Source organism: Rhinichthys klamathensis, unplaced genomic scaffold, assembly GCF_029890125.1.
Source record: "Rhinichthys klamathensis goyatoka isolate OS25496 unplaced genomic scaffold, OSU_Roscu_1.1 h1tg000308l_1, whole genome shotgun sequence".
Taxonomy (NCBI): Eukaryota; Metazoa; Chordata; class Actinopteri; order Cypriniformes; family Leuciscidae; genus Rhinichthys; species Rhinichthys klamathensis.
The window spans coordinates 952,651-968,750 of NW_026606826.1; the positions used below are offsets into that span (position 1 = coordinate 952,651).

Genomic DNA, 16,100 nt, shown 5'->3' on the forward strand with positions numbered 1-16,100 from the left:
AATAGGCTGCCTACACATGGGGCAGAGACGTGAGACGACAGAGACGTTGCATTCGACAAAAACATGTAGGCTAAGTAAAAAAAAAAATGTATAGGTTACACAATAAAGTAGGCTATGTTATACACAAAGTAAATGTTGCCTATACCCCCAACTCCCAAGAAAACACGTTTCTATCTAAATATAAGAAAAGTTGACGTAGGGCCTCCATTTACATTATGTTTTACATTATGAAAAATAGAAAAAAAAAAAAGGGTCACACTTTAGTCTAGGGTCCAATTCTCACTATTAACTACGACTTTTGCCTCAATAAACTCCTAATTATAGGCTATTAATAGTTGTTAAGATTTTAGGTATTCGGTAAGGGATTTCGAATATGTTCATGCAGAATAAGGCATTAACATGTGCTTTATAAGTAGGCTACTAATGAACAGCCAATAATATGCATAACTTTATACAGAGAACTGGATCCTAGCTAAAGTGTTACCGAAAACCGTGCACTCGAAAGAATGTATCACATTTACCATAGCCTAGTAAACACATGCCACATGTTGATTCAGAATTAAAAATAGGCCTACAAAAAAACACCAATATCCTCAAATTTTCACGCCTGGCGAGAGAGCGATGAGAATCAGTATTCGGGCTCGAGGGAGATCAGATCTCTTGCTTGCAGTCGTTCTACCAACGCAACAGGTGCACGCGCGCAATGGAAGGATCCGGGAAAGCACGACAGAAAGTAAGTTCGTTGCAAAAAAAAGAGAAGGTGATTATGTTTCTGAGGATTATTTAAATAGGATACTTTAAACGATTTACTTAAGTCTGGGAGCACTAGGTCACTGAACTCCCAGAGGATGGAAATGTGTTCCTAATCAGTGGCAAACGTTTGATTCGGTCATTTAAACAGCTTCGCTGATCCTAATCAATTCCTACAGAGCGCACCATTAGCCTCTCACAGTGTCTCTCTCTCACTGTGTGTGGAATATCACTTCATTCGTCCCCGTGACGTCATGCGAGAGCAGGAGTTGAAGCAGAAGGCAGGGAAAAGCTAAGTGGTCAAAGGAAGTTGGGCTCTCCTCCCACCCTCCCTCTCTCCCGCCCTCCTACTCTAATACATCTCATACATATTAGCAAACCTTTAATCTGACGGTACACATCACAAAGTCACTCACCAAGACTCTGGGCTCAGACGCATTTTCCAACGCATGCTGTAGCCTACTTTTTAAGCTGGTGTTGAGCAGTAAGTACAGTGCTGGCTTGTGTTTCACCAACTTTCCGTGTAGCTGAGAGACAAGGGACCGGCTTGGGCATAGTGCGGCTGCATCCATCGCATCAATAAACAGTCAGACCAAATCTGGATTCTATTTGCAGAGAAACAAGAGGAGCGACTTGGACACACTCAAAGAAAACTACAACAGAAAGCAGAGGACCAGTTGTCCACCGCAAATCGGATGTTTAATTTATGCTTGTCATTTTTTAATCCAAGTCAAAAGTGCTAGGACTCCCCTGGGCCTGAAAAGTGTAACTTTTCAACGCAGTTTTCTTGGAGCAGAGGTCTTCAATATGAGCAAGCCTGCTGGTTCAACAAGTGGTTGTCTGGATATTTTAAATGTCAAATCCAGTGAGTAGATTGTTTTTCTTTGTTGTTAATAGCGAACCAGAAACGCAATCTCTTTTGTTTACGAAATAAGTGAATTTAAAATGGTTGCTTATATTTATGGCTTAAGGTGACAAAAATCAACTTAACTCCACAGAGCTGTCAAACGCAAATCGATATGTTAACATGCTGTCAAATTGTTGCCTATATACGTCTAACAACGCGAGCAGGAATGATTCAAATCGAAGCAGTCTACATAACAGTATTTTTACATATTAGATATAGGGTAAACGTGTAAGAAAATAAATAAACTGATAAGCCCGGAAAAGGTTAGATAAGTTTGCGTTTATTGATGCTGTTACACTGCTGAGTCTTGACAGCCTTGTTTTCCCATTAGGCTACGCTTAGCAAATAAGTTGTGAATACGCTGCTAGAAAATCGAACTAATATTGTAACAGCCTGTACAATACATTTTAAAATATAGTTTTGTCCTATAAGGTAGGCTATGCGTAAAGCATAACGTGTCATCAAAGCAGACCTGAGTTATCCTTATTAGGGTGCTCTTTTGACTCTTCAATTAATTTCAAGGAAACAAGAATGGAAGTGTTCTGAAATAAATTTCATGACAATTTATTCTTTTACATTTGGAATGTGGATTTTCAAAATTGTCTGACTGGAAACATTTTTTTAATATATAAAACATTCAGTGTGATTTGGGAAATACGGTTGTGGTGATAAAAAAGTGCGCCTCTTTTGACTAAAGATTAGACTTAGCCTAAATGAAAAGGTGTTACATGTTAAGTATCTTCTAAATGATCCAAGAAAATTATTTAAGTGAAAGGCAAAAAATAAGGTAACCCAATCACATTTTTCCCCTAATGCTCACCAATTAGTAATGATTTTAAAATAACAGACCTGTGTTAAAAACACATTTTTTTAAACCTAGCTTAGTATTTTAGTCTAAATTAGTAAATTTACTTCAGGACCAGTGAACACATTAAATAATTTCGTTGAGGCCCCTAAACTTTTCGTTCATTATTTTGAATGCCTAGCCCCCCAAAAACTTTTTGACGAGGCTTTACAGGCATTTCAAATAATTTTCAGATGATATTTATAATACACAAGAGTATTATATAAAAAATATATATATTTTGCTTTACAGGGGTAAAATCGCGGCACTTGCACTGTTTGGGTGGTCGAAGGCCCATTAAGTGCAGATTTTCTCACAATTGCACGTAATCCAGTGCAGCAGTTCCCAGGGTTGAAGCTGATTACAGTAATGAAATATGCCATATGTCTTTAAACAATTACAGCTTACAATGCAACAGACCGGGACCCCCACAGAGGAAAGTTAAAGACGTGTTTCATTCTCTAAAAACAAATCCGCCTTCAATTCATGAGTTTCTTATAGGCTACGAACGTACCATTGAGTGTTGTCAAATTATGGGATGATTGCATCTAATCTGGATGGGGGAACAGTACAGGCTTTTATGACTTCCTCGAAGTAAGAGCTGTCTGCTTTGATGGGTTTAATTATCATACCACATAAAAAGAAAATCGCAGGAGACACCGGAAACAAAAATAAATAAATAAATAATAATAATAGCCTAATCATACATAAACTCTAAATGCAAATTAAAAAACATTTTCTTTTTGCAAAAAGTGCAAATTTCGAGCGCTTCATTTGACAAATAAATAAATAAATAATAATTGGTGCACCATGGAGCAATTTTCAAGTTTCAAAACGAGTCCGTGACAAAAGCAACAGGTTTCCTCCATCACAAGAGAGGCTCCATTTTTTCAGCCATGCAGGATACAAGCACCCACTGTTGCTAAAGAGATATTAAATTAATCTACATTGTTGTCAATACGAGAATTCCCCACTATTCTGATTTTTTATATAGCCCTACACACCAGCAAATCTTCAGTCACTTTTCCGTCAAAAGTGATCAAGCCTTTAACAAAACGCCATTATAATTTCTGAAAGGTCCTGTACGAGGAACATCTGGCATGCACAGAATAGAAGTCTGTTTTTCCATCAAAATGCAGCATCGTTTTTTTCTTTCCTTTTCTTGTTTTAAAAAGTCAGAGTGCATGAAGTCGTTTTCCTTCTCCTTCGTTACTGGTCTATATCCGAATTCCCATGCTACCCTTTTTGACGGGTCACTGGAAAATCAATGAGCAGGTGGACATATGTCAGTGTAATTACATAGCCGTTTCTCTAAACGACTCCCCCATATACATGCAAATATACCTCTATTGACAGACTTAAATACAGAAAAAAAAATGTTCTGCACACACAAGAAAAATCACAATTTTCATTTACTCCAAGTTCATTTGCATACACTTCATTTGAGTCTCTGAAACGCGCTGGTGCGTATTATTCTCCTCTCCCGTGTCACTCCTTAATCCGCGAGCCTATAGACGGCGCGAAGAAAGCAGTTGTCGAGCTTCATTATGAAGCGGGGTTGGCAGCTTGTCGAGACCAGGCCAGTCAGACGAGGCTCAATGGGGAAATCATTAAGTTAACACTCTCCCTAATGTCGCCATTGTGCACGTCTACTGAACATTGTTTTATGCGACCTGCGATATGACGCTTCCCACCAATGCGCCCAGGGTTTGCACATTCCTATGGACTGACTCATTAAAAGTGTGTCCTTTAACGCAATATTTAGCACGATTGTTTGTTTAGTTCTTAGAAACCAAGATTTGGGAATTGTGCGAAATTATGCAATGACTTTCAGGGAAATTTCTGTAGGCCTATAAAAAGACCATGCAGGCGCAATGTTGAGGTTCGTCTCGCGCATAATTTCTCTTTTATGCCCGTATCACAGAAAATCAACGTTAACTATCGTTTTAAACAAAACTGATGATTTTTTTTATGTGACACTTGTTTATCTAGGCTAAATATAAGAAAGTGATAGATCCTAATAAAAACAGGCTATAGCCAACTTTCATCTCATCGCTATTTCTGTTCGCGCGAGTCTGCTATCGCCAGGTGAAAATATGATCTCGGCCTAACTTGAAATCGTAAACTTAATACCAATCTTTGAGTTCAAATGAATAAATATTAAACATTAGCCTATTTAAAAAAACATTTAATAAAAAAAAAGATATTAGCCCCTCCCCACACACAAACTATTACACAATAATATACAAAAATTTAAGAAAATCTAACTTTACAAAATATATGTCAATGTTCTTAAATAGACATAGGCCTACAATCTGCAATTGGGTTGCTACATTTTTGTCGTTTTTCATTAAATAGACTAACTGCTATATTTTCTATCTCTGGTAGGTCGGATTCTGGACATTCCATGTAAAGTGTGTGGAGACCGAAGTTCTGGAAAGCACTACGGGGTTTATGCGTGTGATGGCTGCTCGGGTTTTTTCAAGAGGAGCATAAGGAGAAACAGAACGTATGTCTGCAAATCTGGCACACAGGTGAGCTATAGCTAGGCCTACTAATCAATTACAGCGAAGTGTTTGAACCATAACAGCGTCAGCTAATTTGATCTAAGCTAGCGCGTCTAAGGACTAGATTACACCTCCAGTGATTTTCATAATTGAAAGATTATCCCAGAAGTGAGCCCCCTCCCGCGCCTTTGAGGGCCCTTTGCCCCGTCTAGTGTAACAGGTGTAATCCAATCTAACGCACCGGCAGGACTGGGTGGATTTGGAGAGCGGTGGGAATGAGACTATTGGCCGTGCGGCGGGGGAGCGAGTCAATAGCCGTCATTACTCTACCATTCCCATATACCTGTGGAGTGGAGATCACTGGAGCATAAAGCAGAAGAGGCTGTTTGTGTGTCATTACTAAACGAAACCTACTCTATTTCCTTATTCTTTCGTCCTCTTTTCCCTCAGGGCGGCTGTCCAGTAGACAAGACACACAGAAATCAGTGTCGCGCCTGTCGCTTGAAAAAGTGTCTTGAAGTTAATATGAATAAAGATGGTAAGTGCTAGTAAACACATTCGTTTTTTAAAAATATATATTTTCAAGAGTTAGCAACAGAAAATGGTTTTATGTTGCCTGTAATCCCCTTTGATAGATGCAGAAAAATAAAAATAAATAAAATTCATACGGTAAAAAAGCAGATTGCTTTTGTCTTTACTTGCCAAATAGGCTAGTTGACTGATACACTTGTATAAGCTAAATGTTATAAGTGTCAGTGATTTGGTTTTCCGGATCTATAAAATCGAATTAAAAGGATGACTGAAAAAAATACCACTGATTTAAAATTGTATTAGCCTATTATAGTATTATATAGGCCTGTTATATAGGCCTATATATATTATTATTATCAAAGTGTATTCTACATGCTAATAACCAGTTTGTCATGTGACCAGAAAAAAAAATAAAAAAAAATATTTTTTCCAAAAGTGGAGTAACACTAATACAATATAGCTACTTATTCATGCAAATTTGTAGAAAAAAAGGCAGCACAGCGATTACTACTTTAGTGTCTTCATTTGGCTAGTAAAATGATTTTGTACCTTTAACTCGATTGTTAGCCTAGGCTCTCTATACATTAAGTCAATATTTATTGTAGAAATGATCGATTTTCAAAAAATCCAACAAGAATAGCCTACATAGGCTACTACTTGCCACATATTTCCAAACTAGCTGTAGCTTTTTAAACTATTTCTGCTTTTTATCCTATAAGAATGCTTATTTATCATCATGTCATATGAATACAGCAGTGCAGCACGAGAGAGGACCGAGAACGTCAACCATTCGAAAGCAGGTTGCACTGTATTTCCGAGGCCATAAAGAGGTGAACGGCTCGTCGACCCATTTTCCATCCACGTCTATCCCGGGGCCGCCGTTTTTCACAACAGTCACGCAGCTGGAGCCTCACAATCTAGAGTTAAACACGGTCACAAGCACACCGGAACGGCAGGCCATTGTAGGACTCGCCCAACCCACACCGAAGGTAAACGCAGTTTAATCAACGAATTATCAATTTAATTAAAACATAGTTTAACCTATAAATGAATGCCTACAACCCCACTTATTTTCTATGCTCATATAATAACTTTTCAGTATCCTCATGAAGTTAGTGGCACTCCCATGTACCTGTATGAAGTGGCGACAGAGTCTGTGTGCGAATCAGCCGCGCGCCTGCTCTTCATGAGCATTAAATGGGCCAAGAGTGTTCCGGCCTTCTCCACGCTCCCTCTACCTGACCAGGTAAACAAGTGTTTAAATGATTTAATGTATCATTTTCATGTAACCAAACCAAATGCCAGGTGTTTTGTGTATAATCATATTCATTAGTGAACACTCTTACCTTTTTTTTTTTTTTTTTTGCAGTTGATTCTTTTAGAAGACGCATGGAGGGAGCTTTTCGTGCTGGGCATCGCGCAGTGGGCCATTCCAGTGGACTCCAGCACTCTCCTAGCTGTTTCAGGTAGGACATAAAACATGTAGCCTGCAGAGATTCGTCTTGTCCGCAATGCTAAGTTGTGCTTTGTTGTTAACAAGTTTGAAATACTTTTACAATTGCCATTTCTATTTTTTACTTTTGCTTACAAAGTCATATCCATACTTTGATTATCCAAGTGTAAGATTTGATCACGTTTTCTCGCGAATAAGGAATGAATACCGAGAACACAGATTCCCAGAGGCTAAACAAAATCATCTCCGAGATCCAGGCGCTGCAGGAGGTCGTGACGCGTTTCAGACAGCTCAGACTGGACGCGACCGAGTTCGCGTGCCTCAAGTGCATCGTCACCTTCAAAGCAGGTAGAGTTCGTTAAAAAAACAACAACAAAAAACAAAACAAAAAAAATCTCAGGAAACACACTTTGAGAACATACAGTGCTGGGGAGATTACTTACAAATTGTTGTCAGTTACTGATTCCAAATTACATGACAAAAATTGTAGTTAGCAACTAATGTAATCCATCACAACACATGTAAGGTAGGCTAATCTGACTACGTTTATCACATTGATTTGAACAGGATAATCTTGTACCATATTGATATAAAAATACAAAGAGAGACTAAATATATTCCATTCTTTGTTAACAACAACATGAAGTGCATTAAATATTACATCATGTCAGCGTTTCCCAGGCTGGGGTTTGTGAGATTGAACTGCGGGGGCTTTGTGTGTTTAATGAAAAGCTATTCATTAAATAATACAAATTAAAAATTTTAATAAATATAATTGATCAGTTCTATACATCATAGAACTGTGAACTTAATTTTATTAATGATTATTATTGACCTAACTTACTAACTTAAAATCAAAGGGGGGCACATCAAATGCTGTGTGGGTCTCAGTTTTCAGTGGGCACATGACTAGTGGCTGGTCTGACTTGCTCTACTGGCCAAACAGTGTAAAATGAGCTCTTTTCCTTCTTGTACAGTTCCAACACACAGTGGTTCGGAACTGAGGAGCTTTCGTAACGCTAGTGCCATTGCAGCCCTTCAGGACGAAGCCCAGCTGACTCTAAACAGCTACATTCACACCAGGTACAGCGAATACTTACTGAAACATGGGGAAATCTATTAAAGCGCATACAATGATTTTTATGCAAGAACAGTGGTGAATTTAGAACTCTTCTGATTTCGATTTTAAATTAAACTATTCCTATTTCAAGGATTTCAACCGAATGGTTACTTTTCAGGTACCCCACTCAGCCGTGCCGCTTTGGGAAACTGCTGTTGCTCTTGCCTGCTCTACGTTCAGTTGGTCCATCCACCATTGAAGAGGTGTTCTTCAAAAAGACCATCGGAAACGTGCCCATCACACGACTGCTTTCAGACATGTACAAATCCAGTGATATATGAGCTACTGAGAGACAGAGAAAAGAAACAAAAATGTATCTTTGACCTTGGCATTCACATGGACCCCGTGGATGATACCAGATGCCCTAATGTGATTCTTCACGCACTTGTTTGGAGAATAAAGCTCTACCAATGTCAAGATGTTGTTACGCAGGGAAAGTTTAAAACAAACAAACAAACAGACTGCATCTCTAAAAGTTGAGCTCACTGCTTAGAAAGAAAAATGAACGTTTAACCAGTAATTTTCTAATTGATTTAATCTATTTAAGGTTGTTTATGGAAGTAACTTAACAAGCTTAATCTGTTCTTGTTCTATCAAGATTTAAATACAAAATTATCTTAGTTTGTAGTCATATTTGAACGGAGTGTCTGTTATGTACAATCATTCATTTCAAAATGGGACGTTTTATTGTGTCCAACTGACCAACTACCTTCATGACCAATGCTGTTTTGATTTCAGCACCACTATTATTCGTATGTCCACGATAACTTTGAAGGAAACCAAAAATACAAACAAAAAAAAAGAAACCATGAGGTATGTTGCAGGGAAGTAAGTCGCTGTCCCTTTGACATAGTGCTGAAAACCAAAGGCCCATGAGTCAGAACTGAAGAGCAAGTTCATTCCTGTCCTGCCTTCCAGCAGAAGCTCCAACTTTAATCAAAAACACTTGAACCAGCTAATCGGGTTTACTTGAAATGCATGCTTTAAGGTTGGAAATAAACTTAGCAGGAAGGCAGCAGGACTGAGCATTGCCGACCTGATGAATCACATAATTACCTATTGAGGTGACTGGGAGGCCACAGCACCCACAGCTTGTGACCTTTAAGATTAGGGTTCAAAGGCAGGGCATTTAAAATCCTCTGGATAAAATTCTGTCGGCATTGACAGTTTTCTGTGTGGCCACTCTGCAAATGTAATTTTATTGATTGATTTGTTTATTGAAAGCCGTTTCTGCTCATACTTGGCCCATGTCGGGTCACCATTTAAAACCCTTGTTTGACTAGCTACCACTAACCATGGAAAAGAGACACGATCAGCACTTGGATTTTTTTTTTTTTTTTTGTAGTCTGTAAATACATTTCTTGTTGTACAGTGATAATTTTTGTGAAAGTTGTTCTAAGATATTAGAATAAATATTGAATATTGATTGCCTGGTTCTTCAACGACGGTCTAATTCATGTCTCCTTTCACTGTAGGGGTTTTGGGTTTCTAAAGCCACCTCCTACAAGCAGAAAAAAGTCCATTGCTCCCTAAACGGGGTACTGAACGGGGACAGAGAGAGGTTCATGTCTGCACGTAAGTGCATATTGAACCACTGTCGATACAATACCCTGGACCTTGAGTGAAGTTGCTGTGCCTCGCACAGCTCGGGGTTTCAAGCACTCTTTCACAAATCAAGGGCTTTGCCCAAATTGCATTTTTTATCTTCATTTTTTTGATAGAGAGGATACAATAGAAAGAAACATGATTGCGGTGACAACTTTCAATCCAATTTATCCTCTTTATCCTAGTTCCTGCTCTGACGTGGAGTGAACTCCAAGGTTGCATGAGCCACGCGGCTGTGCCCTCCTCTTTACCTTATACAGCATTGTTGCACATAAAATTGACTCTCGACAACATTTGCATTCCATCAAAATTAATTTAGGCACAATCCATCATGCTAGAAACAGAATAACAAATAATTAATACCCACAGGATTAGACAATGCTAGACTCACAAGCAAAAGGTTGAATGTAGGCCTGTAATTTGTACAGCAATTACAAACAATACAAAACACACCTGTTTCCCAATATTGTACACTCAATTTTAGATCCCAAATGTGTTATATAGTTACACACACATATAAAGTTCTAAAAAGTAGACATTAAGTGCACACACATATAAAGTTCTAAAAAGTAGACATTAAGTGCAGTGTTTAACCCTCGTGTTCATGTCATTTTTGTTCTGTTTTCATTAAACAAATGCTATAAGTACCCACACAAAACAAACAACCCTTATTTGAAGAACCAGTGCACCATGGCTTATATATAGTTATATAATAATATATATAAAAAATATAGTTATTAATTGGCCAATAATTCACAAGCCAAACCCTGTCTGCCCTAAATGGGAAAAAAGTTCATTTTACTCTTATATTAGGGTCATTCGAGGTTAGTGTCATTAGTGTCAGGCCAAAATGAGAGAAGTCAATTTTACAATTCTTGCACACAGAATACTGATATTTTTATCACCTTGTCCTAGTTATTTCTTTAGCTATTGATCAGAAGAAAAACAATTAAATCCTATAGATGTTGCAAAGAGTCAATCAAAATATGCAGGTGACTCACTTTATACAAACTCCTGATGGTCTGGGATAATCTCTTAAAAGAAGTTTTAGCGGATCCAAACAAAGGTGCTTTCGTTTTTCAAACCACATCATATGTGCGTGTGTTTGATCCGTTTTATTGGAAAATTCTCATAAACAAAACAATGGCACAGCAGTATACAAATCTGGAAACATGCAATGTAGGCATTACTCTCTGTGTTTCTGTGTAACACCATTACACAGTAAAAACAGACTTGTCTGCAGCTAAGTGGGACACACAGCACACGATCAAGGAGGTTCCCAATTAAGTGCATCCTGCACGGTAAGCTTCTGTACGTGTTCTTCAGCATTAAAAGCAACATAAGTAGGTAGTACAGTAACAGGGATGCCAATGTGTGTGATATAGTGCTTGCATAATTGTGATATAGTTATTTGGTTTGTTTCGTTTGATCTTGTACTACAAATATCAAAGCTAGTGGTGCTCTCAGACAAAACTACCATAAATAATTCTTAACCACAATTAATTACACACAAGAATGTGTTTGATTGGACTTAAAGTGGTAATATTAACATCATGGATTTATAAATCAGAGAGACCAAAACTATCTATAAGGACAGATTAAAACCGTACTGTTGGAAAAGTGAAGAGATATACAATGACTAATTCTAGTACATTTTCAATTATTTGTCGTCTCGTGTTCTGCGCAGGGAAATGTTTTGGATGCCCTATGGTTCATGCGAAGATTCTTTTCCAGTTAAGAATGATTCAAACCTTTCTTATTGCTTGTGGGTCATGTTTTTTTTTTTTTTTTTTGTGTATGTGTAGAGTCCAGACCGGTTCAGGCTTGTCTAATTTTGGAAGGGGTGTAGCTTTTATCCACGGACTCATCCTGTAGGAACATGTGCAGGCAGCGCTCATTTTGGGCCAATGGATGACCAGCCACTCTGGAAAATCAGACCACAAAAGGCACATTAGCCATCATCAAAAATATTATGCAAGGATGCACATTGTAAAGCAGAAGAGAGAGAGAGAGAGAGAGAGAGAGAGAGAGAGAGAGAGAGAGAGAGAGAGAGAGAGGGAGAGAGGGAGAGAGAGAGAGGGAGGGAGGAGGCGGAAACAACTTTGACCCCAATCAAGATGCAACTTAGATATTATTAGGAGGCTGTGACGTTTCGCTGCATCCTTTTTCAGATCATAAATCATCCATCTTAAATTTCAGAGTGGTAATATCAAAATTTAATTACGCATATCTTTAAAAAAGTAGAATAAGCCATCATGCTAATTAAACTAATTATTTTACCATTATATCTATTCCAGCTTCCAATGGAATAAAAAAGGACCCTCACACCTCTAAAATTACATGATGCTCATGATGTTATAAGTCAAGATGACAGAGAATCATTTTCAGGTTTGGGAGAGGCAATATAAAGACATGCTGTACAAATCCACACACACACATAGTCGAGAAGTATGATGGGCATGCTTCCCCCTTCCCCAGGTGCTATTAGTACTGAACAATGATATTTAATTCAGGAATTTTTGGTTGAAGAAAAAAAAACCCCATCTTAATTACCTCCATATCCTTTCTTTCTTCAAACCTAATTTACAGCTGTTCGGCTCGTATTAAAATTCAAACAGGTAGAGCCGGCACATTTGCACATGAAACAAAGATAATGGCAAAGTCTGCAATCACAGCAAATAATTACAATCGAACTGTAACTTTTATTGTCTCAGTCGTCGGGGGAACGGCACCTCGGATCAAAAATAAGCAGGAGTGCACACAACATCTTGTAGGGAAAAGGTATGCATGCCTGTAATTTCACTCGCAATTATCATAAATTACACATCAAAAATAAAACAAATGTAAAAAGTAAAGCTGGTGCACTTGTGGCCTCTCATCAGTTTTGATCATTCTGTAGGTAATTATGAGAGAAGGAAAAAAAAGTGTGAGGGAAGACATCAGATGACACAAAGGCTGGCAAGTGTATGTTTTTCTCTTTCACTGAAGTACCTTAACCTAAAAACTCCAAATTAGCGGAAAGAGGAAAAACTCTTGTGTTATGTTATCATGATAACCGCTTCACTCTTCTTTATAAAAACAGTTCAGATGTGCTGAGGCCAAAAGAAGTTAAGAGGAAGGACACGCAGTAGAGGACTATGTAAATCTTGTCATTATCAACATTAACTCAAATGAACTTAAGAACAAAATCACAAGGATAAATAGTTTTATTCCCACAATGCATCATGGATAGCCTACATAGTAGTGGTGCACGATATATCGGCCGCCGATATAATATCGGCCGATATGGTCAATTTTTTACACATCGGTATCATTCCGATGTCAAAATAGGGCCGATGTGAACAGGCCGATAATCATTCCTGTGTATTTGACGTGTGTGTAGATGTGAGTGTGGGGGCGGGGATGTTTGTTTTTGCACGAGCGCACACATTACGAGCGGAAGTCCTGTCAATTTAAACATCAAGCGCAAGAAGACTGGAACTTGCGCGCTGTTTTCTGTCAGCCTTACTAAGGCGTATTTTTGTCCCGCCAAAGCCTTATTTGACCGGTGAGTGATGTAGATGACTGACTGCTGCGCTTGCTTAACTGAGAGAACGAGCGCACGCGCGCACTCTCACCGTCTTCAAACTGTTTTGCTCTCTCTCTCTCCCTCCCTCGCGCATATTAATGAATTGAGTTGACTGAATATCTTTGAGAATACACGATTGTAAAAGGTCGGAAGACCGAAGTTTTTTTTTTCTGAACTACCATTGGTTGTGAATTGTGCTAAAATAAAGGCAATGTTATTTTAGCACAATTCACAACTCTGAAAAGCTTTCCACACATTCAGAATCAGATGACATAAACCACACTTTCAATAAACAAACAAAACAATCTAATCTAGTGATGAAATGTTTTCTGTGTTGAGACAAATCTTGTGCGATGTCCTAAACTGCCTCGATGGTCCGTTAATGACACGTCCGATTCGTGAACTAATGACTCATTTGAACCGATTCACTTTAATGAATGGTTAAAACAACTGATCTGTCCAAAACTGAACTCACACATAAATCGGAAACACTTTACAATAAGGTTCCATTTATTAAAGTCTAGTTAACTACATTAGTGAACATTCTATTAATATTAGTTTCTATGCGGATTTACTCCATGACAAAACCACCGGAGTCATTCTAGAATGATTCATTCTTTCCAAAATAGAGCTATTCAAGTCATCTGGTGAAATTGTTTTTATATCGCAATATATATCGATATCGACATCGGTAAATATCGTATCGGCCATAACAGCAATATTAATATCGGTTATCGGTATCGGCCACAATTTTCACATCGGTGCATCACTAATACATAGTGTCCTTCATTAATAATGGAACCATAAATATGTGCAAAATAGGCTAGAATTTTACTCCATTTAAAGATTATATTTTTGTATACATTTTGAATGAAAGACTAATAGGATAAACAACAAAGGCAATTTTTGACATGTCATTTTGCTCATAATTCAGCTTTATAGGTTCCGAATATTAGTGGATAAGTAATTTAGCATTGAGAACTGAATGTTGGGCACAAAGATGCTGCGATACGGCAATCAAACAGTATAACATGGTGCTAGCAACTCCAAAGTCACGAGTTTTTGATAGAAGAATCTGCCAAATTAACAAAATGTACTACCTGTCAACTGTTAAATTTGAAGTTAATTTTGTCCTGTTTTGTGATGTATAGTGATTTAGATGAATTGTCTTTTCCTACTCGCATGGTTCAACTGAACGTGAAGGTAAACCCAAAGATTAATGTTTCTGGTAAAGTTATCAGGAGGATCTTGTGACTCACTTGTTGAGGAAATGTTCTAGGCCCTGCCGCCGTTCCTCGATGAAAGAGTCGTCAAATATACCATCATCCCCACGGAATGGGAGCTGCCTGAACAGAGCCTTTCCAGGAAGAGGAGGAACTACCACCTGTTTGAAATACAAGCACTTTATTCACGTTACATACATCTCCAAATTCAATCATAGGTCTCTTACAATCACTTCAAATGTCATTACCTGAACTACAGAATCATTTCCAATCCAATGATTGAAGAACCCCCCCCCCCCCCCCCCCCAAAAAAAAAAACATTACTACTTGATACTTAAATGTATCTAGTTGAACTGGACCCATACAACAAGCCTGATATTATGCAGTAGGATGGAAGGATGATAAAATGCCTCAGTCTGAGCATTCGTGCGATGTTCCAACCAAACCAACACTACTATTTCACTCATCCATCCTTCACCTTGCTTTCCCTCTCCAGCTCTCCTCTCAGCCACTCAAAGTCGCTGTATCTCCTCCGGACACGTGACTCCTTCAGCTTGAATATGGGGAGGTTTGTCTGTGGAGAACAAGAACGGACAAACAACATCAGAAACATCACAGCAATCTCAGATTAAGAGATGCCGTTTTAAAAAAAAAAAGACCTTTTATAAAAGTAGTTTGAAAACCTTCGAAACTTGAAAACAGTTTGAAAGACTGACAGTGCAGCTGAACAGCATCAATACTTCAATGAAACCCAGTTCAGTATTAGAGTAAAGCATTAAATAAATAGGTAAAGTCCACAAAAAAAGACACTAAAACAGGGTCACTGGAGAGGCAGATGTTTATGAAATAAAAGAACAGACCGATAACAGCATTCAAGGAGAAGCTGAAGAGGCAAAAGGCAGTGCAAGTAACAAACACACAGATGGGAATAAAAGTACAGATCAATACTCCTACACTGGCTGATTTGCTCGACGCAGACTCAAAACAGATGAATACATGGTGGAGGAGACGGTAAGTTAATCGAATAAATGAATGTGTGCTTTGGGGACAAAGTCTCACGTGGGCCCTAATTGGACAGGGAGAGTTGAAATGTTCATCGATCCTCAGTTACCCCAAGACCATTCCTCTTTCCATCGCTCACTCTCCCTCCATCTCTTCAGCTGCTTCCAAGTCATGTTTTAGCCTTGAGAGGGTCCCTTCAGAAAACGTAGCTCTCTCCACACAATGGGGAACATTGATGAAATATCCACTACTTCAGCTTTCCCCCCCATCTCTATTTTTTCAATCTTTATCCATCTCTGCTTGTTTCCCCTTCTCTATCAATCTGACCCATATCTGTTTTTCTTCTAATCTCATTAAACAATGTTTCACTGAAGGTGTGCTCATTAATTTTTTGTGATGGTGTTAGAAGTCGTCATTAAATTGTTAAGGAAGCTAAAGTGTCCATTGATAAAGAAGATGGTAACAAAATTTGTTTTATTTAGCTGATCATGTGACCCGACCCATGTAGAATAAAATCACTTTTTTAGATGGGTGACATGACAGGAGTCTCATGTGAGTGAATAATTTATAACATATTACTAAATTACTGA

General features: G+C 38.3%; 2 protein-coding genes across 2 annotated transcripts in view; one reads left to right on the forward strand and one right to left on the reverse strand.

Moving 5' to 3' along the window:
- The first annotated feature begins 1,049 nt into the window (after positions 1 to 1,049).
- Positions 1,050 to 8,565, forward strand: nr2e1 (nuclear receptor subfamily 2, group E, member 1). Its single transcript, XM_056270807.1, has 9 exons — positions 1,050 to 1,615; positions 4,890 to 5,035; positions 5,459 to 5,546; positions 6,293 to 6,528; positions 6,639 to 6,785; positions 6,909 to 7,005; positions 7,191 to 7,340; positions 7,970 to 8,075; positions 8,231 to 8,565. The coding sequence occupies exons 1-9, from the start codon at positions 1,558 to 1,560 to the stop codon at positions 8,391 to 8,393; spliced, it is 1,191 nt and encodes a 396-aa protein (XP_056126782.1). The 5' UTR covers positions 1,050 to 1,557; the 3' UTR covers positions 8,394 to 8,565.
- Positions 8,566 to 10,787: 2,222 nt separating this feature from the next.
- The window catches only part of snx3 (sorting nexin 3), a 29,935-nt gene continuing 24,622 nt past the window's right edge, over positions 10,788 to 16,100 (reverse strand). The window contains exons 2-4 of the mRNA XM_056270813.1: positions 14,987 to 15,082; positions 14,545 to 14,669; positions 10,788 to 11,641 (exon numbers count right to left, since the gene is read on the reverse strand). Coding sequence (XP_056126788.1) covers positions 11,536 to 11,641; positions 14,545 to 14,669; positions 14,987 to 15,082 — 327 coding nt within the window. The 3' untranslated portion in view covers positions 10,788 to 11,535. The remainder of the gene's footprint in view (positions 11,642 to 14,544; positions 14,670 to 14,986; positions 15,083 to 16,100) is intronic.